This window comes from Dipteris shenzhenensis, chromosome 15 (assembly GCF_047967505.1).
Source record: "Dipteris shenzhenensis isolate YYH24624 ecotype China chromosome 15, Dip_SZ_1.0, whole genome shotgun sequence".
Lineage (NCBI taxonomy): Eukaryota > Viridiplantae > Streptophyta > Polypodiopsida > Gleicheniales > Dipteridaceae > Dipteris > Dipteris shenzhenensis.
Genome location: NC_141610.1, coordinates 53,706,075 through 53,732,202, shown reverse-complemented (window position 1 = coordinate 53,732,202; position 26,128 = coordinate 53,706,075). Strand labels below are relative to the sequence as shown.

At 44.8% G+C, this 26,128-nt stretch overlaps 1 protein-coding gene across 1 annotated transcript in view; it reads left to right on the top strand.

The window, feature by feature from the left end:
- Window positions 1-26,128, top strand: part of LOC147893989 (PH, RCC1 and FYVE domains-containing protein 1-like) — a 130,317-nt gene that overhangs the window by 79,414 nt on the left and 24,775 nt on the right. The window contains exons 6-7 of the mRNA XM_087386597.1: window positions 105-2,252; window positions 4,042-4,188. Of these exons, the coding sequence (XP_087242723.1) occupies window positions 105-2,252; window positions 4,042-4,188 (2,295 nt within the window). The remainder of the gene's footprint in view (window positions 1-104; window positions 2,253-4,041; window positions 4,189-26,128) is intronic.

Sequence of the window (26,128 nt, the reverse complement as noted above, 5' to 3'; positions counted from 1 at the left end):
ATTTTTAAAGCAATTGCGAGTTCAAGAATGCTTATATTTTTGGAAGGGCCAAGCTTGACAGCTTCACCACATTGGAACTAATTCCGCTCTTCTGTTTTTTGCAGGATTTTGTGGACACATACAGGCTTCACACTTATGGAAGCCCTCCACACCGAAATTTGGAAAAGACATTTTCAGCAGCCACACTGTACTCGATTGATTCAAGGAAGAGTTACCCAAACAGTAGCTCTCTGGGGGAATCATTGCATTCTGCTGATTCAGATGTAGGTTCTGAGAGCTTAAAACTACAGTCCAAAGATAATGCATTAGAAGCATTTAGGGTGAGCCTTTCTAGCGTGATTAGCTCCTCAAGCCAGGGCTCTGCTCAGGATGATGGTGATGCACTGGGTGATGTATACATGTGGGGGGAAGGGATTGGAGATGGAATATTGGGCGGTGGAGGACATAGGATTGGAAGTATGGTCGGATCCCATATGGATTCTTTTCTACCCAAGCATTTAGAATCAGCTGTAGTCTTAAATGTACAGAACATTGCATGTGGAAGTCGGCATGCTGCTTTGGTCAACAGACAAGGAGAGGTTTTCTGCTGGGGAGAGGAGTCTGGGGGTATGCTTGGTCATGGGATCGACGCAGACGTGCCTCACCCTCAGCTTGTGGAAACATTGGCATGCTCCAACACTGAGCTCGTAGCTTGTGGTGAATATCATACTTGTGCTGTTACACTAAGTGGGGACCTCTACACTTGGGGTGACGGCAGTCGAAGTCTTGGTCTACTTGGGCATGGTAATGACATCAGTCATTGGATGCCTCGAAGAATAACTCTTCCTGACGGCATAAGAGTTTCCAGTGTTGCTTGTGGGCCTTGGCATACGGCTTTTGTGACGTCTGCTGGACAGGTGTTTACGTTTGGTGACGGAACATTTGGCGTCCTGGGGCATGGGGACAAGAAAAGTTTATCTTATCCAAGAGAGGTTGAGTCCTTGAAGGGTTTGAAGAGCGTGAAGGTGGCTTGTGGGGTGTGGCACACTGCTGCTATAGTTGAGGTCATTGTGAGCTACTCTGGTGGCACTATGTGCTCTTCAGGGAAGCTTTTCACTTGGGGAGATGGTGACAAGGGTCGCTTGGGACATGGAGAAAAGGAGCCAAGGCTAGTTCCAACTTGTGTGGCAGCTCTTGTCGATTTGGACTTCCGTCAGGTTGCTTGTGGTCACAGCCTTACAGTTGCTCTTACGACCTCGGGACAGGTCTACACAATGGGCAGCTCCATCTATGGACAGTTAGGTGATCCTCAGGCCAGTGGAGAACGTCCAGGCCTTGTAGAAGGGAAGCTTTGGGAGGCATTTGTAGAGGAGATAGCATGTGGGTCTCATCATGTGGCAGTCTTGACATCAAAAACAGATGTTTATACGTGGGGGAAAGGTGCGAATGGGAGGCTTGGACATGGAGATGTTCAAGACCGACACACTCCAACTCTGGTTGAGGCCTTGAAAGACAAGCAAGTAAAGAGCATTGCTTGTGGGTCCAGCTTCACTGCAGCTATTTGCCTGCATAAGTTGTTTTCTGGTGCAGACCAGTCAATGTGCTCAGGATGCCGAATGCCGTTCTTGTTTACGAGAAAGCGGCATAATTGCTACAACTGTGGGCATGCTTTCTGCCATGCATGCAGCAGCAAAAAGGCCACCAAGGCAACACTAGCTCCAACCCCCAAGAAACCTTATCGGGTGTGTGATCCCTGCTACATCAAGTTAAAGGCTACAGCTGAAGCTGGGGCAGCATTTCAGCTTGGAACAGTGAGAAAGGGTGTGATGATGCAGTCACTGGAGATAAAAGAAAGGAAAGAAAAATCTGAGTTGAAAAACCACAAAGCCCGGTTGCCAACTCCCAGACTCCCCCTCCTCGAGCATTCCAAACATTTTGATGGTAAAAGTCTTTCAAAGCAAAACAAAAAGCATGAGTCTCTCAGGCGCGTGTCACCTGCTCCAACTGAATTGATTTCTTGGGGCCATATGAGTATGCCCATGATATTTGATCCCAGCTGTGCACTTGTGAAAGTCCCAATGTCTCCATTTTCAGCTGCATCTTCAAGAAACGTGGATCAGTTGAGCCTGCCACTTTCACGAAATTGCAGTCCCCCTCGCTGCACAAACTCAGGCTCAACAACCAGCGGGCTTTGGGCTCAGGATTTTGGAATGAATGAGCTGAAGGAGACAAATAGAGCATTGACAGAAGAAGTGCTGAAGTTGCGAAAGCAGGTATTTATTCTCTTTACGAAGATTTGTCCTCCTCCTCTGTTGCATTTGCTGTTTTCCAGGCTCTATTTACATTCTTGCAGTCCTGGTCGTACCAATGATTACATGGCATCCCTGCAGTGCTCCCCTTGCTTTTAGAGAAACATTTTTGTGCTGTTGACAGCAGCATTCTGTTATGTATTTGCTCATTTCTTGACGTGTTGAGGGCATTGGCCTTTGTGCCATCGCTGCCTTGATCTCCTAGTAGAGGAGTGAAAGGGTGAGGCTTGTACTGGTTTGGAAGAGTGTAAGCTTAGGATGACCGAGGTTGCAACTATGGAGAAGGGCATACATGGGATGCATATGCAAGCACAATTTAGGCCATGGCTTGGTAAGGTGTTTAAAAAAATAAGGTTTCTAGGGACCCTTCCCATGTGCAAGGAATTTGCATTCGTCTTGAATGCCTTTGACGGTAAGAAGCATGCCTTGAACTCAACTATGGTGGTGGTTGTGTTGATTCTATTACATGTTTATAGCGTATCATATGTGACTGTGTGTGTGTTTAGTGCTTAATATGCTATATATGAACAAAGGTAGGTTTCCGAGGGCAAGGCGAAAGGAGTGGGCTCTGTTGCAACGAATCCCCATTGATGGTTTGTCCAGTGATCCAGGACAGGGGTGCTACTTATGGTGCTCTTCGTGGATTGACATTTGTGATCCCTACCTGGGAGGGGTGCTACTTACGGTGTTCTTTGTGGACTGACATTTGTGATCCCTACCTGGCCTTTTACTGCACATGACTGGGAGGGTTACTATAGCTGGAGTCAGAGTCAGGAGACATAGATCTGAGGGACAACGGAGCCTTAGATTCAGCTGAGTGGCAGTGGATCAGGGTGTTGGGTATTTGGGAAGGAGATGGCGATCGACCCTGGATGTTCTAGTGAGGGGCTCACTCAGTGGCATTGATGGCTTTGGGAGGGTTATTCACTTTGAGAAGTCTAGTGGGACCTTGGGTAGTAGTTTTGGCTGTCTAGGATCAGGCACTCAGATAGGATAGAGGAGGTGGCGTTCTTCTCATACACCACACGTATCAGAATACAGTCACAACTAGGTGTCTCAATCTGGAGTCGTTCACAAGGGCGCCACTGGTTGTAGTAACAGGTTACGGGCTAGGATATTCATGCTGACTCATTTGCGCTTGGAGCTCTCGCCGGAGGACAATATTTGAGAGAGAATTGCCAGCATTACAACTTGAAATATGAGGGTTGCATGATGCAGTCTTGTGATCGGGTGCAGCAGACTTGGACTGCGGCTATTGTTTAATAACTGGCATGATTTTTGTATGATGTTGGTTGGTTTTGATGTTTTTAGAGAGTTTCTTGAAATTATAATTTCACTCAGGAGTTGGCTCTATAGTGATGATATTATTATTTGTTGCAGAAGTTGTAGATCTACAAGCTGGACTAGCTTTGGTACTGCTTGAGTTTTATTTTTGTCCTTTGTACGTCTGCCTTTTTGAAATGCATATTCAAGTGTATGACTACAAAAGAGCATATAAGTATCCCAAAAAAATGATAAACTTCTCCCATGTCAATGCATAGAGCCCTCAGTCTAGATGTTTTTTATCTGAGGTTTTCTAGCAATTGTATGTTGTTTTCATTATTGAAACAAGTGGAATATCAAGCTATTTCATTACTACCACTCATGATTGGTGGTTATTGAACGCTTCTATAGACAAACTAGCTTACTGTAGTCCCTACAGGGATTGTCTTACATACTTGGCTATATAACAGTGGATGCCTTCTCTTAATAGGTGGAATCTCTCAAGGAACGTTGCCAAGGTCAAGAAGCTGAGCTCCAGCATGCTGCAAAAGAGATTCAGGAGGGAAAGCTAGCAGCTGAAGAAGAGGCTGCCAAATGTCTAGTTGCAAAAGAAGTCATAAAGTCTCTAACAATGCAGGTATGCTGTGCTCGTTCTTTTCTTTTGGTATTGTATTTTGCTTTTATATCTAAAAAAGATTATATTACAACGTTAGTTTACACCAATTTGTCTTAAAGAAGCGCACTGCACGTTATAGGAGAGCTTCCAAGGGCTGAAACAAATTTGGTCTTATGAATCATAGATTCATCTTAAACTCTCTATACTTCTATTACCATTGCAATACAACTTTGAGAAGACAAACTTTGATGGGTCTGATGACCTGTTGTAGAAAGGCAGTATCGAGAGTCTGGTGACCTCTTCATGAATATTGTAGGATGGTCATAGAAGGCTCATACTGAAAGCCTAGTACTAGTGTGGTTGGTGCCAACAATTGTACCAACATCTGCAGCATGCAATTGCTGAGGTAAGGCGCCAAAATCGACTTTGTCTGCTGCATTTATCTGCTATGCACCTTCAGTAGACTTGCGTAGCTACCAAGGGCGAGCTTCTTACTGCTTAAGCACATGCATCCCAGATGCTTTCCTACAGGCTGTATGTCTGCACTCTGGATGCCCAGACTTCCTGCACTGTGCACTGGGCCTTCTTATAGGGCTGGAGAATCCTGGATCTGGCTGACCAGGAATGGCTGACCTGTCAGTATGCCAGCCCACCAGGCCAGGGCTGACTGGCCCTTGTTCCTGACCCAAGCACAGACTGCTGACTGCAGTCTCTGGGACTGCCGACCAGGCTGTAATCAAACCCTATCAGGCAGCTGACTGCCTCTGTCATGCCTGTATAAGGCCCTTCTCCGGGCGCTTTTTGCTGGCCCATATTCCCATTTTTTGGGCTTGTGGCTGGGCCAATATCAGCCCTTACGTCAGCCCTAAACCAGGGCTTAGTGCCAACCCTAATTGCTGACCAAGGGTGGCGTACATGGCTGCCCTAAATAAATCTAAGACGGAATCTTCATCAAGGTCCACAAGATGACCGTTCAGTTGTGGTACAGGAGCCACATGAGTGGTGCTGTGATTAAGATTGGGTAGATGATGGGGAAACCAGGTCTATACTAGGCTACTGCCTCATCATCTAGGGACCTTGGACATCTTATGGAGTGGTTTGACATTTGTCGTTGAAAGGAGATCGTGGAGTTTTGTACAGGTCTCGGCATCATTGAAGTTCTCTTCAACATCGTCATCAGCAGCGCATGCCCTAAGCCTTGGGTTTTTTATATGGCACAAGAAGTTGACTTCAATAGTTTCCTTGGTTCGTGTGGAGGTTTGTGGTTCCCCAGAGGAGATGAATGAATGGCTTCTTCCAGCAGGTCATTGGTGTGAAAGTCTGCATCAGGTAGTCAAGTCCCGATAGTTACAGGCCACAGTGGTGCAGTTCAGGTCACCAAGGCAAAGGGTTGTGAGGTATCCACCTTTTTTTTTTCTTGGGTAGTTAGTGTTGCAGCATTTGATGGGTATACTAGTCTTCCATCATGGGCCCATACAGCATGGCGGCTCTCATGCAAGCCGTCAGGGAGCAGGATCGTCTCCTTGAGTAGAATCGGTGCCTTTTTTAGCAGCTCTAGCTCTTGCACGAGCAGGTAATGGAGAAGGAGGATGCAACGACATTGGACATTTCCGGCTTCTGTTGGAACAGAAGCACCTTGAGGTGGCTGCGCATCGGGCCTGACGTCGTACCAACTTGGTAGCATGGGGGATCTAATGCAGGCGAGACTGAGAGGAGATGCTTTACAGCATCAACAGTTTCTTATGGCCTTACTGTCCCTCTCCCTATCAACATCTACTAGTCTGAGATCCATCTTCTGCTCAGGGGTCTTTCACCTTAGAGCACATTGTTGTGGACGATCCTCACGCAGTATCCATAGGCAGATCTTCATTCGTAGGCAGTCCTTTAGTTGCTCAGGAGTCTCCCATCTCAGAGCATAGTTTTAGTGGATTATTTTGCAATGGTTTATACATTTGCTTCTCTTAGGTCTACTAGTCCATGGGACATTCAGTGTCCACAACATGTGGTTCCTCAAGGTCTTTCAGCCATGGGGTTATTGTAGCAATTTCCACAGCTAGATCTCAGGGGTCTTCCATCCCTGGGGCCATCTCAGCTCAGTTGGCATGAGCCTTGAGAGTCTACCAAATCATGAGACTCGCAAAAAGATTGTAGTGCGTCAAGGTGTCTCTAGAGCCCCTCTGCTGAGGAGGACAAGAGAGCCATGTCATCTCCGTAGAGTAATATCCGAATCAGCGTGCCCGCGAGGGAGCAACCTATCCCATCCTGTGCTTGCATCACTGTCTCGAGCTCGTCGATGTAGAGACCAAACAAGGTAGGTGATAATGGGCACCCTTGTTTGACCCCGATAGTGCTCGTGATCCCGTCTATCCATCCAGATCCTGTCCGGACTCTGTTTGAAAACTCGCTCATAAAGTGCCATGACAGCCCAAACGATCTCCTAGTTGTAACCCAAATCCTGTAGGCGTCGTATGAGGCGGGCTCTCGGAACGTGTCAAATGCCTTGCGGAAATCTACAAAGCAACAGTAAACCCTCTAGTTTCGTGCCCTCGCCTCCTCAATGATACATCTGAGCGCGAAAATATGGTCCATGGTCCCATGATCCCGCCTGAAACCGGCCTGTCCCACTACTCTGAGTCATCGACACTCTGCAAATCTTTTGACCTCAGAATCAAGTACTGATGCATAAATCTCGGAAACAAAGGCATCAACCTATCAAAGAGATATGGGGCATCAACAATGGGCTGTTTTTGAGAGTCCAGCGAAGGCATAGATGAAGATTCATCAAAGGCAGGATCCCTACTAACAAAAACCTTGCCCGTGCGGGACTGGTAGAGCTTGTAGCCCTAGCTCTCTGTAGGCCATTCTATGGGCTATCCATAGATGCCACTCATTCCTTGGTATGTGCCTTGTAGGCCCACTTACAGTTAGTTACGTCAGTTGGTACAGTTGGTACAATTAGTACATGTACTACTTAGGACCGTTAGTCCAATTAGGGCACTTTGCCCTAGGGTTTTGTTATATTGGCTCTCTTCTTGTACTTTCACTCAGTTTTGCAGCAATTCATTACAGCAGCTCATTTTTGTCTTCTCTCCTTCATGTCTTGAGCTTCCATTGCTTACCCTAGCCTACAGTGGTCAGGTTGGGAATCCATGAGACAACAAAGTCTTTTGCATTGAAACGCTTTGAAGCTTGAGCAGAATTTTGCCTTTTGATTTTGAGAGGTTGCCCTCCTTTCATTTTCCTTGCCAGTTGGTGCTTTGGCCTTGAATTTCAGCACCATGACTACATCAAGGATTTGGGATGCTTGGGGCTGTGGACAAGCTTGATGGCACAAATTACCCCATGTGGGCATACATGATGGGGCATGTTTTGGTTGCAAAGAACTTGTGGAACATTGTTTCAAGTGCTGAGGTTAGGCCTACTAGTAATGTTGTTTCTGGTACTACAGCTATTGCCTCTGGTACTACACGTACTGCCTCAAGCTCATCTGGTGATGGGTCCAATGCTACTTCTGGTGCAACTGGATCTTCTACTACTCAGGAGCAGATTCAGTGGGATGGTCGTGATGCCAAAGCACATGCCTTGAAAGAGTCATTATCCCTCATATCTGATCTTGCAAGACAACAAAGCAAGCATGGGATCAGCTTGCATCCTTATATTAGGTGCGAAATGAGGCGAGGGTTGCCTATCTCCTTGAAGCTTGAAGAGGGTGAGACATCTGCAAGAGTTGGGTAATGATTAAGAGATCATTTGGGCTGTCACGAAAAAGTCTCAAGCAAAGTTCAGACACGGTCTAGATGGACAAATGAGATCTTAAGTACTCTTGGGGTCAAACAAGGGTGTCCTCTATCACCAACCCTATTTGACCTCTATATCGACAAGCTTGAGACACTTATGAAGACACTGTGGGGCACTAGATGCTCTCTTACTGGCACTTTGATTTAGATCTTGCTATACGTAGATGACGTGGTACTCCTATCTTCCTCGGCAGAGGGTCTCTAGAGACACTTAGATACACTAGTCTTTCCGAGTCACATGATTTGAAGGTCAACCTTGGTAAAACCAAGGTTATCATCTTCAATCCATCTCGGGCTGCTAAAGCTCACTTTTGATGGGTCACCGGTCGAGATTGTCTCGTCATACACATACTTGGGGGTTCTCTTTTCCAGACCTATTTTTACTATGAGACCGGCGCTATAGGCTTGCCTGAGCAAAGGATACACTTCTTCGCTGCATGAGAGAGGCAATCCTTCCGCTCACACGTTCAAGACCCTCAAACCAAGGGCTACTTTTTGACTCCTTGATCCGCCAAGGGGGAATGTAAGGCAACCCTTGCTGGGGGCCAGATCTATCAGATACAGAGTGGGCTCATGTCAAGCGCCTACACGTTCTCATGTTATCACGGATGATTCGCAATAAGCTGTCGGTTCCTCACCAAATCATCTAGGCCGAGTTTGGGTCATCTCCACTGCAGCTCGATGGAGCATTTCAGGTAATCACCTACCTATATCGGGTCAGGGAGTACACGGATTGCAATTATGGATGTAGCAAGTTAGTGTGGCTAGCATTACTCTCTTCTATGGCACTATCTACTGCATGTGACCAGAGATGCTGGTTTGCACACACAGAGAGGTGGTTTGAGCGACTGGGCCTCCACATGGATAGACTTCATCCCTTCCAGTGGGCAGAACGGTGCATCAATGCTGTACTCATGTATCATGAGGTCAACCAGGTCATACGTGAGAACCTTTTGCAGCTAAACATATTCCGAATATAGTGAGCTCCCAGTGAAGCTCAGCTTCTACAAAGAGCATTGCCTACGTATCTCAGAGGAGGGCTTTATTGACCCACCAGGATATACACGGATTCACCTACCCCATTCACTGAAGGTCTCTATAGGGCAGTTTTGGGTCTCTTCACATAGACTTCACATTGAAAGTGGCAGGGTAGAGCATTTACCCAAGGAGAGGTGCATATGCACCTTGTGCAACATACTGGAGATTGAGTCAAAGGAGCCTTTCATTTTTAGATGCCCAATGTACTATGAGATTCGAGGGCGCTTCTATTATCTCTTTAGAGACAGCTCCGAGTTGTTATCTAGCTTCCTCTCTTAACTAGAACAGAGATGCTTGGCCGCCTTCATTCACGAGGCAGTCAGACATCGCGAGTGCCTACTTAGATCACAGAGATAGGAGCAGTGCACCCTGGTAGACTCTTCTCAGAGCATGATCACTGAGTTTTTCCAGCCGGACCATACAAACTCCCACCCTACGGGCCCCTGACAAAATCATGACCCACCAATGACACGACAACTCAGGCAGAGGGTTAATGCACAGATTACACTTGGGGACATTCCCTCGTTCAGAGTTGGAGCACAACCGAAAGGGGTCACTGTAGCCCTTATTAGAGGCAAAGCCATGACCACGAGACGGCACAAGACCGTGCCCACAGGCAATTGACAACATTCTATCTCTGATTTCATGCTCCCACTCCCTCATCAACCTTGATCTCAGCTGTGATACTGCAGCATATTTTACTTGTATTCTGATGACAAATGATCTGATGATGAGGATGATAGTGATGATAGTGATGATTGTTCTAATTTGACTATGTAGCATTTTGCATTTTGCATGGGTGTTGATGCTTGTTTAGTAGCTCCACCCTCTTCAGCTTGCGTGTATCAAGTTTCTCACAATCTCATAAACCCATCAGTCTTCCAAAAACTTTAATAAACTTTCTTTCTTTCTTTCTTTCGCTCTCTCACATGTAAGAATGAAAGAAATAATTACATAAAGAATGAATAATTCAAAACATAAAAACTAAAGGAACCACTTATACTTATGCACCACTTCCTACAAAGATGCGAAATTTCATTCCTAACTTAGAAAGCAAATGCATGCTCGATCAAAATCTCTTTCGAAACTAAAAGAAAAGCGGGCTGCTCAGCTCCCCGCTTTTTGATTTCAGCTTTTGTTCAAGCATTCTAAATATGCCTACGGCCGATACACCATAGATAAAAGACTTCATACCTAAGATTGTGCATTGGATTATATCTGTTGTGTATTAACAAAGTGATCAAATTACTACACTGAGTGATTAAAGGCTCCTTAGTTGTACAAAGGAGGGAAAATCTATGGGATTGGGAAGAAATGACTCCATATTTTGCCAAATCAAAAATATTAGAGTCAATGTGAGGCATTTTTATAATGTGTATATATACCTAGATGAATCCAGGAACATTCCCAAACTCATCCTCTAAAAACATAACATAGTATAGTTTCAATCTCACAATAGTTACTCATAAGATTGAAAACCATGAACTCCATCACGCATAACAGGGACTAGCTACTATGACATCCCCACTGACGTCATCAGCGCCTGACAGTGGAGGTAGACCATAGTATAAAAATATGCTCTCACACATACAAATCCACACACCCACACATACTTGAGCATCCATTTTTATAATCTGTAAACCACTATATTCAAGTTGTTCACGTTTTTCATATATATCAACCTCTAATCCGACGGCACATCGAGAGAGTCTAAGATCTAAGAAAGCACAAGAATCCCCTCTTGGAGTGCAATTAAGTTCACAAGAGTCACAAGGATAGATTCCTTCTCCAAAAACACAAGCGTCTTTGTACATAAAGTCTTGAAAATCAAGAACATCTAGAACAAATAAATCATCTACAAAATGCCTAACTTGGCTAAGATTATATAAAATGATAGGTCAAGTATTGATAGAAATACGCCGTTGCATGAACTCAAATTCATAAGTAAAAGGCATCACAATTAGTGCCCATAGGGATTCCTATAACTTGTTGAAACAAAGGATTACCTATTGTGATTCAAAGATTATCTAAAAGAAAATCTATCCAAGGCAAACATCTTCAACATTTACGACCTTTGTGTATCTTTTCTTTGTAGAATCAATGTCATGATGTTTATTATTTAGCCACAAAAGTCGAAACATAAAGCTGTTTTCTCAACTTTTAGCACTTTGCATCTATCTGTGTCAAATCTCAGCTCAAAAACTTCAATCATCAGCTTTTTAATTCTTAACTCTAGATCTTCCAGCTCGATCTTTGTATAAAGCATAGTAAAATCGTAGATTTGAAGGAGAATAGGAGACTCTTTTTCTTTAATGGTTCAAGAGGAATTAAAAATTTTTACAATAGGAATCACTCCTACGGTGTCATTTAAACTCCAGCTTGATTGTGAGGGGACATCTAGCTCCTTTAACAATAGGATCGGGCTAGCATGGGTTTAGGATGGGAATCTTTTTGTCATCATTACTCCCATTCTAGACCAGACCATGGTGAAACATCCAAGACTGATTTCTTCTAGGTTTACGTTGAATCACGGGCACAAGCACTTAGTTTATCCTCCCAGCCAACCTTGGTGGTAGCAAGCTTCTCTGTTGAATCCAAAAGAATAATTTCATGAAAGCTTTCTGCTTGCTTAATTCCAACGAGCCCCAAAACTCCCTAGATGGATCTAGTATGCCACATGTCTTGAATTTAGGGTCCTTCCTTAATGCATTATTTACCCCTCTCTTGGGATATCTTTGAAACATTTGCCCCTAGGCACATTTCATGCATTTAGGTCCCTTAGCCTTAGATCCACCTAGTCTAGTGCCATGTCACCCACACCAAGGACCTTGACCTTTATTCCTTTTTTATCATTTACATGAAGTCCAAACAAATATAATACAAACATTGATCCTTTAAAGAAAAATGTCGACCCTTCCGAGGTCATGTTACTTCGACTTGAGCGTAACATTCCTTCCTCTTCAGCATCAACATCCTCGATAATAAAGTTTGGGAACACTCTCCGTAACTGGTATATGGATTCCCAGGTAGCTTCTGATAGAGGTAGACCATGCCATGCAACCAACACCGTGGATATCTTCCGATTGCGCACTTGCATTGTTCCTCGGTCCAAGATTCCTTTTGGTTTGCGTCTTGCATTATCCTCTATCTCCTGAAACAAAACAACACCCTCGATTAGTGAGTCACCTGTATGCAAAATTTTATTTAAACGAGAAACATGAAACACTGGGTGTACCTTACAACCCTGTGGCAATTCTAATTTATAGGCTACCTTGCCTATTCTTTTTAGAATTAACCATGGCCCACAATATCGAGGTGATAACTTAGCACACTCTCCTGCAGTCAAAGACTTAGAGTGTGAAGGAACTCTGAGAAAAGCTTTTTCTCCTTCCTTAAATTCTCTAGCGGATTGGCTTTCATCCGCATACGCCTTAGTTCTATCCATAGCTTGGCGGATGTTAGCTCTCACAAGTGCTAGCATCTCCCGCATCTGAACCACAAAGTTCGCGGCACTAGGCACTTTCTGAGGTATTCCAACTATAGTTCGATTCGCTGGCCTATAACCATAGTTCAGTTCAAACGGACTAAACCCTGTAGAGGAATGTTTTCTATCATTGTAGGCAAACTCCAACAATGGCAACACTTGTCCCATGTATGTTGCCTCAATGACACATATGCTCTAAGCATATCCTCTAAAATTTGGTTGATTCTTTTTGTCTGACCATCCGTTTCTGGATGATCCCCACTACTCATTCCCATTGGGCAAGACATTATGCACAGGTATGATTTGTCTCATCCCGAAAGGGGGAGACAAGACAGTCCTATGTAATTGGAGACCCATTACACTTCTAGGGATAGCCTACAAGATCCTAGCGAAGACCTTGGCTCTTCGCCTAAAGCCTACGCTGCCAGATATCATCAAAGCTTTTCACACAGAATTTGTCCAAGATCGGAGTATCTTGGACAACATCTTCACTTTTTGGGAGGCCACTCATTGGGCAAGGGGAGTTAGCAGGAGATTGCAGTTCTTCTTCTCGATTTTGAGAAGGCTTATGATAGGGTGGACTGGGGTTTCTTGGAGGGCACTATGAGGAGGCTAGGCTTCAGTGATAGATGGATTTCTTGGGTCTTCTCACTTTACTCCCACTCTTCTAGCAGGATGGTGGTCTGTGGAGACAGAGGACCGGCTTTTTAGCTATCCAGATCGGTACGACAGGGATGCCCGCTTGCACCTTACCTTTTCCTTTTCGTAGCGGAGGCTATGGGATACTTTATGCAGGCTACCAGTCATGGCACTTTAGGCCTCCATCTGCCTATCCGGCAGGAGCAGGAGCTTCTGGACACTGAGTTTGCTGACGACACGGCACTGACAGTCAGAGGAGATGCATATAGTCTTGCTATTGCTGTGGATTCAATTGACAAGTTCTGCCTAGCCTCAGGGGGACTTGTCAATTGGAACAAATCAAAAGGCATCTGGACTGGAGCTCAGCAGGATACCCCAGCATGGGGAGGAGACAGAGGCTTTGTATGGATTCCCAGAGGCACCTCCATGAGATATCTAGACTTCAGGGTTGGCATTGAGGTGTCCCCGTCGCAGCAGTTTGCCCCAGTTCTTGAGAGCATCTGGAGAAAGCTAGCCTACTGGAGTACGGCTAGACTTTCTTTGGCCGGAAGAGCGCTGGTACTCAACCAGGTTCTACTAGCGACTATTTGGTACGTTGCGTCATGTTGGTGCTTTCATGCTGACTCGATCCGTCAGGTGAGGAGATTGCTCCAAAACTTTCTGTGGAGTGGTGGCGACGGTTCTGAGGACACTAGGGCCAGGGTTTCATGGGATACTATCACTTTACCCTCCTCGCAGGGAGGACTTGGGGTTCTTGATCCTGAGATGCAAAGCAGAGCCCTTTTAGTTAAACTTCTTGTTAGAGGTTTGACTCCAAGAGATCGGCCGTGGAAGCAGTTCCTACTGCATGGGATTCACCAGTGCACCCCCAGAGCAGCAGGCCAGTGGGCAGGTAGAGTCAGTTGGATCTTCCTGACGGACCAGCATTCTCATCCTTCCTCACGACTTGTGAAAAGGCTTATTTAGATTTGGGATCATTTTCGACAGCACCTCATCAGAGCAGTTCCCTCCTCCAGAGAGGAAATTGCCCGATAGCCACTTTATCATAACCCCCTGGTTCGGTATCAGGGATCTTCCCCTGGTACAGAACTTAGGACTCCCTTGGCCAGATGGCATGCTCAGGGGGTTATGACATTCGAAGATTGGTTCAGGGGAGGTGTGGAGATGTCAGAGGAGGAGATCAGAGATAGACACGGGCCACTTGGACAGATTGCTGCCACCAGATTATTGATCATGAGAGCTATTCCTCAGGAGTGGAGGGATATGCTTACAGATCCAGCCTATGTTCATCCCATCTCTACTTTAGTGAGGCAGGGCTATGCATTGGAGTTCGTTTAGGACCGGCACCGTTTACTTATTTTGAGACGGACTCCTCTCATAGATTGTATCCCACTCAGCCCCTGGATCGATAGGAGTTTCTTTGGCAGAGAGTCAGGGTCATTGGTTGCCTGGGTAAGGAATGGGCCACAGATCCTTCCAGGTTGACCATTGCAGAGGATCCTACATGGAGACTTTGGATTTTCCAGGGTCGATCTCTTGCGGAGCTCGACTGGGACCCAGGTGAGTGGGCATGGCCTGCTCCGGTGGGAGGCGTTCGTCCTCTTTCCTTTTTCCAGTACTCGACGAGGGCAGGTTACAGGCTTCAGCAGAGAGACTCTCATCACCTACCATCTGCCTCACAGCATTGGCATGCACAGGGACTTACTGCAGAGCTCTTGCTGAGCTACTGGACTCACTTTTGGGACATCAGTAGATGCCAGGAAAGTCTCCTACTTTCTTTGGCTCACTAGACATAGGGGTATACCTGTGGGTACTTGGCTTCAGCAGATGGGTAGACCCTCCTTGTGTATGCGTTGTCAGCTTGCAGAGGAATCTAGTAAGCATTGTTTATGGAGCTGCCCCAGCTCTAGAGTGGTATGGACAGGTATCTTCAGGTTGTTCTCATATGTTACATCTGAGTCCTTTCTAATGACATGGGGCGCTGCCCTTTGGGGGAGAGGATTTGGAGCCTTTGCTCTCTTTGAGTCAGAGCCAAGAGATCACGGTTTCTTCATGCAGCGTCGCCAGAAACGGGGTCCCACAGAGATCAGCATCATGGAGCCGCAGGATTTACTTTTGGTACGTGTACCAGCTCAGGATTCCATGCCTACTTCACCTGCAAGGTCAGCCTGGGAGGTGATTTCCAGCATTACCCTATGGCGGATATGGTGTTCGCGATGTTCTTTTGTCCTTGGGGGCCATTTATGCATGGAGGCTGACACTCTCGCTTCCATTTGGGTGGAGATTATCTTCACTCTCAGGAGTCAGTGGGAGCGGTGTACAGGCACCTCTTTGGCAGCTCGTGGGAGACTGTTATCCTTCATGAGGACATGGGACTGCTCATTATTTTTTCATTTGACCCCTTTTGGGATGTCGTGGCATTTTAGACCACCACCATGGCTTTTTTGCCACATTGTTGAGGCTAGGGATAGAGTACTTTCTCTCCCACCTGTTGTATGATTCGTTTTGAATGGAATATATCACTTTTTCTTTTAAAAAAAAGTCCAACTTCCAATTTTACAGCTAACCAAGCATATATCAGACTATAACCAAAACCACTTTCCCTGTACTAGGGAAACTCCTGCAATCCGAAATAATTCAAACACGGAGGCAATTAAACAAGTATATGCTCCCACAAAACTTAGAAGGCATAGAAAACCCCCTGGTTATTCACGTAGCATAGATAGATCATGTTGTTCTTGCTGTGGCTCAGCTACCCCCTCGTCGGAGATCCAATTTGCATTTGTAATCTGTCCTGCATAACTGATTTTGGCCAAAGACCTTAAGGTCCAACGACCTTAACCAACGGGTCCTCTGTCGATCGAATTTCTCCACGCAACCCCAACGCTAACGATCTATTGGGAACTAAAAAAAAACGTGATCGTTTATCACGTCCGCAGGTCTTTCACCCAGCATCGATAATGTTGAAGGACCTCCATGTAACGCAAATATCAAGAGCCAAGGTTCGTGGCCCTAAGCTAGCTGTAAACCAGCGTGTGTCCAGAAACTGCTTCGACGGAAGTCGCTTCACGTCTCCCTTCCGAGATACCAAGGAGCCCTGAAGGTACCATTATGATCTTGCGACTGTGCGCGATCCGGATATCCTCCAATTTCGTTGACGTCGTGGACATGTAATACCAAAATACCATCGGTGCGTCGTGTTATGCGTCATCAAATGTGGACACCACACAGCCCTTTTATTAACAAATTGCCGCGATAGTCTGCATACTCACAAATACTGTGGACAGTCGTGGTCTGAAGCTGTTCATTAAGTTGATAGACCACGGCAATCACCAAACCTACGACAACTAATTCCGTGACCACCCAGTAGCCCTCGTTGTGCGCTGTTCATCCACGCTACCCAGACTTACGAACCGCCAAATTACCATCTATGTAGAGTTTGGGCTCCGTACTGTCCGTCGTCAAACGCCCAGCCAGTCCCATACCGCTCGCAATATATTCTGCGCTCTGATACCAAATGAAACATCCAAGACTGATTTCTTCTAGGTTTACGTTGAATCACGGGCACAAGCACTTAGTTTATCCTCCCAGCCAACCTTGGTGGTAGCAAGCTTCTCTGCTGAATCCAGAAGAATAATTTCGTGAAAGCTTTCTGCTTGCTTAATTCCAACGAGCCCCAAAACTCCCTAGATGGATCTAGTATGCCACATGTCTTGAATTTAGGGTCCTTCCTTAATGCATTATTTACCCCTCTTAGGATATCTTTGAAACATTTGCCCCTAGGCACATTTCATGCATTTAGGTCCCTTGGCGTTAGATCCACCTAGTCTAGTGCCATGTCACCCACACCAAGGACCTTGACCTTTATTCCTTTTTGATCATTTACATGAAGTCCAAACAAATATAATACAAACATTGATCCTTTAAAGGAAATGTCGACTGACCCTTCCGAGGTCATGTTACCTCGACTTGAGCGTAACACATGGCCTCTAGACCCTGGCAACCAGAATGGGTTCCCCTTTTTTAGGGATTCAAAACATGGAAGGATGACATGTCCTTGTCCGCACGTGGTCCCAACCTTATAAACAATTGAAATGATGCCATGTGTCCTCTTCCACCTAAACCCAGCCCTACTTCTTTTTCTATTAGCACATGGTGGGATGGAAATAGGATAGAAATATGCATGGGACCACCTGGGACCACATTTTTCCATTCCCATCCTATTTCTTCCCATGTGCTAAGCCCCTACGTCCCTCCAAAGTTCATGGACACTAGGCAACATGGCTTTAAAGCAATAGCTTACCATTCAGAGACATGTCTCAAAGTAGCCTTACAAGAAGCTTCAATAAATCTTGGTTTTTTTTGAAATTTTGTGAAACTTCCAAGCAGCACAAAGAAAAGGGAGACTTGGATTGCAAACAAACCCTGAAGACTTACAAAAACTCTAGTGTTTTGAGATCGGATCCTTTTGAGAAACTAAGGCAAGGGCGTAAGCTTTGGCAAACGAGTTCACTTCTCTCAAAAGACATTCTAAGTAAAACTCTTTGCAAAAAATAACAAAGTTATTGGAGCATTTGTCCATACAAGATATGACTTCAAACAAGAGTTTCATCTTTTTTAGAAATATAATTACTTTGCTTTGAGCTTTTAACTCAAGAAACTTCTTCTAGTTTCAAAGCAACTTTCTTCAAAATCCCCTTTCCATTATGATAAGATATTTTGAATTCATAAACTTTCTTCTATTTAAAAAGCAAACTTTGAAATTCCATTATCAATAGCTTTTAAATGGCAAGACTCTTTTGAAGAGTACAATCGAAATTCCGTGCCTTTATTGAAAAGGTCTCTTATTGAAGTATAAATTGTTATGTGACGACATGTCCTAAATCAGCATCAATAAAGCTTTGGAATCTTTTACTTTACAACAACAAGGTTCTCTAAGGATAGAGGATTTTGAATGCTCTGAAAACCTTTTACCTATCTCTACATAGTTGAAAGCCTTTTGTCCTAAAGTTTTTACATACTTCAATTACTTCGGGAGACTTCAGAATTGAGTTGAAGCTTACCTTGTCAAGAGAAGGAGAAGTAAAAATAGAAATCAAGAGTTCCTTATTTAGATAGAGTTCTTTGCTATGAAAGGAAGATTTTATTCTAAGAATTGATCCCAACGAAGCTTTAAGGTGGATATAAAGGAGCTTATGTAGTTTCAAATTCTCAAAAGAGAAGTTTTCCAAGGTATATAGAAGTTTGAAGAGGACTTTGACATTATATTTTTCAGAAACTTTAATTGAAAAAGATCTACGTAAAGGAGTCTTCTTTTATAGTCTTGAGAAGTAAAAATTCTTGGAACTAAGGAAGTTAAAGGAACAAGAAGAGGAGGAAGAGAAAGCGAGGGAAGCAAATCACGATCAACATGTGAGATTGCACGATAGCCAGGACGATCCCACAACATAACTTTTGTTTCCATGCAAGCGTAGGTATATGACTGTTGGTAAAGAGGAATGTTAAAGGGATTGGTATGAGTTCTCCACATCATAGGGTTCTTTTTAGAGGTTCTTTTATTCTTAAGATGAGTTGATTCTCCTTCCAAATTAAAACCTCATCCAAAACAATTCATGAGGTCGAGAGCTAGGACAATCCCAAAGGGCTTGGTATGAGTTCTCCACATCATAGGGTTCTTTTTAGAGATTCTTTTATTCTTAAGATGAGTTGATTTTCCTTCCAAATTAAAACCTCATCCAAAACAATTCACGAGGTTGAGCAACCTTGTAAAAATACTTGGCATTATTAAAATGGCCCTCTATATGCTAAATAGGAAAGCAACGAAAAGATTCGAAACCAGATTTTGCCATTGCCGCACATAAGGGTTTTGAATTCTCAACCAAGGAATTCTTCTTAAGTACTTTTCTAGATTCCCTAACATCTCCTTGAAAACGAGTAAAAGCCCGTCCTACATAAAGCATATTACTACTATGTATGTTATAGCCAACCTAAATTACTTGTGTGGTATGAAAAGGACTCATAGGAACAAAAGTCTTAAGATGCTTGTTTCTAAGACATCTTAGTTTATTAAAGAATCCTTATGTCATTAATTGTATAATGAGTGCTAACTAATAAAGCCTTAAAGTTAGACCATTAAATGTTACCTTCCCCAAAATCATGAAGATTATTAATGTTACCTTCCTCAAACATCATTAACCAAAAATGCATGAAAACAAAAAAATGCCTACAAATTCACGATCAAATGTTATTCCAAACAATTGTAAGGTTGATTATACGCAGAGGAATTTGTTCCCGTGGCTCAAAACTACAAACATAACCTCAATTTAGTAATGTGTATGTTCCAAACTCAAACGTGTAAAAATGCAAGCATTTGCATCCTATTTGCACCTATTATTGGAAAATTATGAACCCTACAAACATGTAAAAGATCTTGAAATTCCGCAAGTTCCTAGTACCTACCATCACCCTCCTAAGATGGAAATAACCGTACTCTAAGAATAATGGAAATATGGATAGTGAGACTATCCTGTCCCAAGTTACCCTTTTTTTGCTTTTGCCCTAAGACATGAACTCATGGTCTCTTCCATTTGATGTTGCTTGTAAATCTGTGGACCATGTGAGCGATTGGTTTGGCACGACAGATTGGACAATCATGTCTTGCACTAGTAGTCTGCCAGATTTGAGTTGAGTTCTAACTAGGATAGCGTCAATTGGAAACAGCCCACATTTGATTACTTTGCAAATGGATGAGTTCTCATTGACTCATGTACTCGTCAAAGCATGGCCCTTTTTGGTTTCCAGCCAAACACCACGACCAACAAGCCCTAGGGAGACCGCAGAGCCGAGGCCCAGGGCAAGAGCCCCCTATTCCTGGTTGTAAAGCGAGTTAACTTTTTGGGAGTGGGGGTAGGGTGAGAGTCCCCTCCAAGTGGGAGAGGGAGGTGCACTCTTGGGGACCACTAAGGGCCTAGGGAGATGTACTTTTCTCCCCATATGGGAGTGATGGGACCCTTTATAGGCCTTGTTAGTTCTTAATCCATTTTGCTAATCCACTCCTTATGAGACCCTTTTTTAGTCCAAAATTCCCCTAATGATTAATGTATAGATCAAATTGGATGCTTTTGAATGAATAGGGGAAGGGCCTCAAGAAGGCATTTACATACCTAAGAGACTCTACCAAGAGCAATGGAAGTGACTATCAAGCAAATTTGAACTTGCGAAGGCATTACCTCTCCCTTTTGCATGAACACTTCAAAGAGGAGTTAACCTTGCAAGGGAAGGCTACCATATTCAAGATTTGAGCAAATGAGCCCTCTATAATCACATTCTAGGTTGTGGGCACCTTGAAGGATCATTTTACAAATTAGGAGTTGCTTGAGGCACTGGTCATTATCACTACCAAAAGTGGGAGAGGAGTGGTGCCTGCTTTCACCCCTTTGGGATCTCATCTCTACTCCTTGCTTCCCAAACTAGTAGACGTATGAGCTCTTAGATTCAGAACTAGTGTCCCTATATGGATGACACAAATGTAACATGTGCGGAAATAGATGCATGAAGAAGGAGAACTCAAGCATAAAAGACACGAGATCTTCCTACCTATTGTACACTGCTTTATTTTATGATGCTGGCATAAACGCCCTAACTACTGCCTGTACATGAGTGCCAAACCAGGATACAAAACTAATATGAAGAACTCCCCTTAATTGCGACTGCGGGAGAACGACCTATGCTGCTGAAACAGACTACCCAACCTCAACCGTGTTGCTCTCCCAAACCCTGTTGTAGGCTCCGTGTAGGTGCCGCCTTCAATCGTGATCTGAAGGGGCTGCTGTCCAGCTGCCTTCGGAGCTGGATTGGCATGGCAAATGGCGGGAGCTGAGGCTGGAGGAAGGATGGTACTGAATGTCAAAATAAGTCTGAAGCAGCCCCTTAAAAGGCCCAAAACTGGCCCTTTAGGCTGCCCGACTAGCAGTCTAGGTCGTTACTGGGCGGGTCAACCGACCCAACCTGGTAAGCAAAGCCTGCTGACCAGGGGTGACCTGGCTGCCCCTTCACTGGGTTGCTGGAAGGCCCTCAAAAGGTACTGAGTTCTTGCCCAAATGCTATAAGATATGCTGTGAATACCTGACAATGCAGCTAGGTCTCACGGCCACCGCTGCATGGCATTGGTACATGTGACATTGCCCTCTACTGAACTTGTTGCTAGGTGGATACCTTGCAACACTTTGCCGATGTCCCTGGACTAGGGCTCACAAAGGGGCAATGGCATACAACAAAACATATTGGGTCTGAACGTGTCACAATGCACACGGATGCATGTGGAATTCCCTCCTGCTTAAATTTTGGATGGCAATAGATGCTAAGGCACTGAATGAACCTAGGTGCCAAGCGTGATCGTGATGACCACTAACTGCCGCTCGAAACTTGACTATCCTCCCAAAGAAATGGGGAATAACAGTCTGGCATTGGTACTGAGCTGGCACTACTCCAAAAAGATAAGCAGAGAATGCTCTGCTATGATAACACGACGGCTCAATCAAAATTCTTGAGAATCGGTACTATCGAGACTGGCATTGGTACTGAGCTGGCACTACTCCAAAAAGATAAGCAGAGAATGCTCTGCTATGATAACACGACGGCTCAATCAAAATTCTTGAGAATCGGTACTATCGAGAAGACTGGAAGCCAAACTTTTGTGTCCAATCATCCCACCACGGTACTACTATGAACTCGTGATCAATGGGTGGTATGGCACTCTGATAGGCGCTTGAAGATATGAAGTGCATGTTGTCCTGACGAGCCGTTCAGGACTGACTGGGCTGATGAAGCAAATGCACTGAGCTCTAGAAGATACTGGCTACCAACCACTGGCATCCACCCTCTCCACTGTGGAAGAACCACCCACATAGAACTACTGGTGTGGTACTCCATGAATTGTTGGGGTGACGATGATGTCATTGCGACTAGGCAACCAAAAGTGAACACCCGAAAACTCATGAATACTCAAATGCACTCCTGGATACTGAGGTATTGTTGTCTGCATGAATGCTGTGAGAGAAAGCTGGAATACACCTGCCTCCTCTTCTGGAGTGATCGCTCCTAAAGATTAAAGCTATGCCGTCCACTTGGAATCTGGAACTATAGATGTAAATACATCCCAAAGAACCTGAGTGATACCGAGAGCAGTTGTAACTGCGGCTATGTCCTAATGGGGCTGAGGAATGGCGGGGACTGATAAGCATTCCTCTAATGAATGGGCTGAAGAAGATGCTGCCTGAACGAATGGAGGAGCTGCTAAGCACCCCTCTACTGGATCTATTGACAGTATTGACTGGGATGCTGCTTGAAAGGGTTGTGAGATGTCTCGAACTGCTAAGAACACTTCGAATAAAGTAGCTGCATCTCAAAAGAATTGAGAGATGGATGCTCCTCGAAAAGACAAAGAACTACCTAGAACTGAGTATGCCTCTCGGAGGAATGGAGAGAGGGACCTGACTGATGAACACACCTCCGATAAATCGACCGAACTACTCCCCACACCAAGGGAGCTGACGGTGAGGACACTGCTCATTGCTACTCTTGGTGGCTCGAGATCTAATGAAGAGGGAAGTATATTACTAACCTCCCACAGTGAAGGAAACAATAATGGTAAGGTGTCGTCAACCGCTCTACTGACTGGTACTGCAACTGCTGCCAACTAAGCTCCACATGTGGAAGACCCTTAGGAACTGAATGAGGCATGATGGTTGGAAGACCCATCACAACTGACTGCTGCAACTAGGATGCCCCCTTGGGAGAAAGCCCCAAGACAACTAACTGGGGAAATGAGACAGCCCCCTGAAGTGGTGTACCCAAGAGGCTCATCTACTGCAACTGCCAATGGGCCTAAGATGTTTCCAACGATGGAAGACCCATCACATATGACTGTGAAGACTGTATGCTTCCCTAATAAAAATGATCCAGCTGACTGAGCTCCCTAGGTGGGAGACCCAAAAGAACTGACTGGACATGATAAAGCTATTGGACGAATGAAAGATCCATTTTACTTAACTGCACTGACTTACTGATCCCTTCGGGTGGGAACCCCAAGAGAATAAGCTGCTGAAACTGGATGATCTTCAAGAGAAATGTGGCATTGTTATGTCTCAGTCCAAGTATGTTCAAAAACTCTTGGAGAGATTCAACATGCATGATTGCAAGCCTATGTCCACTCCCATGGAGTTGGGGTTGATGAAGCTTACAATGCATGATGCGGGTGAATCAATTGATGTCACACTCTACAGTCAGGCTGTTGGATGCCTCATTTATCTCTGCAATACACGACCTGATATTCAATTTTCAGTTTCTCAGGTGGCATTCCAGGTCATTACGTATCTGTACCGAGTCAGGAAGTATGGGGATTACACATTCGGGCGTAGCAGGATACCATGGCTAGCACTGTCCTCTTCTATGGCACTTGCAGCAGGGCGGACCAGAGGTGTTGGTATGCATGCACAGAGAGATGGTTTGTAGGACTAGAGCTCCATATGGACAGACTGCCTCCTTTCCAGTACAACATGGATGCTCCTTTTTCTCCCCTCCTATTACACGAGGTCAACTAGGTTATCTGTGAGGATCTACTACAGCTACACACATTCCGGACTTGGTTGGGCCTAAGTGATCTTCCAGTGAAGCTGGGCTTCTACAGAGATCACTTCTTACATATCACAGCGGAGGGTTTCATTGATCCACCAGGATACACGTAGATTCACCTACCCCCCTCGCTGAGAATCTCTTGGGCAGTTCCGGGTCTCTTCACACAGATTTCATATTGAGAGTGGCAGAGCAGAGCGGTTACCCAGGGAGAGGCACATATGCACACTATGTGACATGCAGGAGGTTGAGACAGAGGAGCATTTCCTCTTCAGGTGTCCTGTCTACTATGAGATCCGAGGGTGTTTCTACTGCCTCTTCAGAGATAGTTATGGAGTTTTGACCCGTTTCCTCTCCTACCCAGACCAGTGATGTTTGGCTGGTTTCATTCATGAAGTGCTCAGACACCGCGATAGGATACTTTGAGCACGGAGACATGAGCAGACTTCTTTCTCGACTGATACCTCTCAGACCTCTATCATGGAGTTCTTTTAGCTAGACCACATAGACCCCCATGAGGTGAGGCCTTGACATGACCGTGACCCAGAGCCTGTGACCCGACAGCTTAGACAGAGGGTTGACTCTTAGATCATACTTGGGGACATCCCCTCCTTGTTTAGGATCGGAGCTCGACCGACGGGGGTCACAGTGGCCCTGGTCAGACGCAGAGCTACGACCAAGAGATGTACTAGGATTGCACCCATGGGGGGGGGGCGACAACGCTCTATTGCTGACCTCATGCCTCCACTTCCATAGCCTCATCCATCCTGATGTCCTGCTGCTGTTGATGATGATGATGATGATGGTTATGATGATGTCGACGATGATGCTAAGATTGATATATATAGTCGAGATATGACTATGTTGTACTTAGGATTTAGTACTGTCATTTTGCATTTTTTGCATTCTGCATTGGTATGGATGCTCGTTTAGTAGCTCCACTACCACAGCTCATTGTATCAAGTTTTTCACAGTCTCATAGATCCATCGATCTTTCAAAGACTTTAATAAACTTTCTTTCTTTCTTTCTGTCAGACTCCCATGATGATGTCACGAGTGAGGCTGCTCCTCCTTCCTCTATTGGTCACTTAGAGCCACATGTGCAATCTGAAATTCAGCATGATTTACAGCTTGATATGCCTCAGATTGATCAGGCAGGATATTGTGCACAGGGCTATTGATCAAGAGAGAGCTGAAAGACGGTAGCCCAAAAGGATACCCCGTTGGCTCCTTGACACTCTAAAAGACAGCAAACAAGATGCTCCTTTGCCATCTGGCACTAGAGTCGTTGTCCGGTAAGAACATGCAAATTTAGTTGTTTTTGCATTGGTTGCTATCATGCAATGAAGAGCCATTATGCCATAAGGATGCCTTTTAAAATGAATGTTGGATGCAGGCTATGCAAACTACTTTGGATTCTATCCATTAGAATAACATTGGGAGTTGTGTGACTTACCTCCTGGCAAGAATGCCATTGGGACTAAGTGGGAGCTTGCAAACTTTAACCAAAGAAATAGTACAAAAGTGTCGAATTCGTCACGTAGTCCAGGCTCCGAGCTCAGGGTCTACTTACCTGCCACCATCCAAGAAAAACAAGGTGTTTAAACATCATCGTTTCAAATGGGTAGACAGCTAATGCCTGTATCTGCCTGTATCTGCTATACCTAGCAACATAGACAACCGTCTAGATTCACAAGTAAATTTAAAAATACCATAAGTACTTGAAGGGGGTTGAATCACTCCCTTCAATGATAGAAAGATTAAAGCAATTTAACTACAGTAATTGAAAAATAATAAATTAGTTAGAATAAAGCAATTGATTTAATCGGGGAAAAAAATTAAAGAAATGCATACTATATTGAAAATGATCATTGATTGCTTAAATTAAGTAAGGCAATTGGGATAAGGGCCAAGGGAACACAAAATATTATTCACCTCCCGAACACACCAGACACGGTGCGCAAGTACCAACGTCTCGTACGTCGGAAGAAGCAGGCTTTTCTTTGTCAAAATGATGAGGAGCTGCTACACATCTTGTACAGCAACAACTCTAAGGATTTTTGGCGGAGATTCCTTGAGCGTAGGTCCCCATCACCCCTCACCGACACGAGAGTCTGGCACATGTATGCACACCATCTATATGATGTCCCACACCAGCCCACTCCAGACCTCATACACACACCTCGTCCCACCACTTGCACGTTGTTCACCAGAGGGGGAGTCAAGGATGTGACATTGAAACTGCACAATGGCCGAGCTAAGGATCACGAGGGGCTATGCACTGAGTTTATCGCATATGGGATCGACACGTTAGCCCCGATCCTAGCAAAGCTATTCAATGACGCTGTTTGCCTTGGCTTCCCCCGCACTT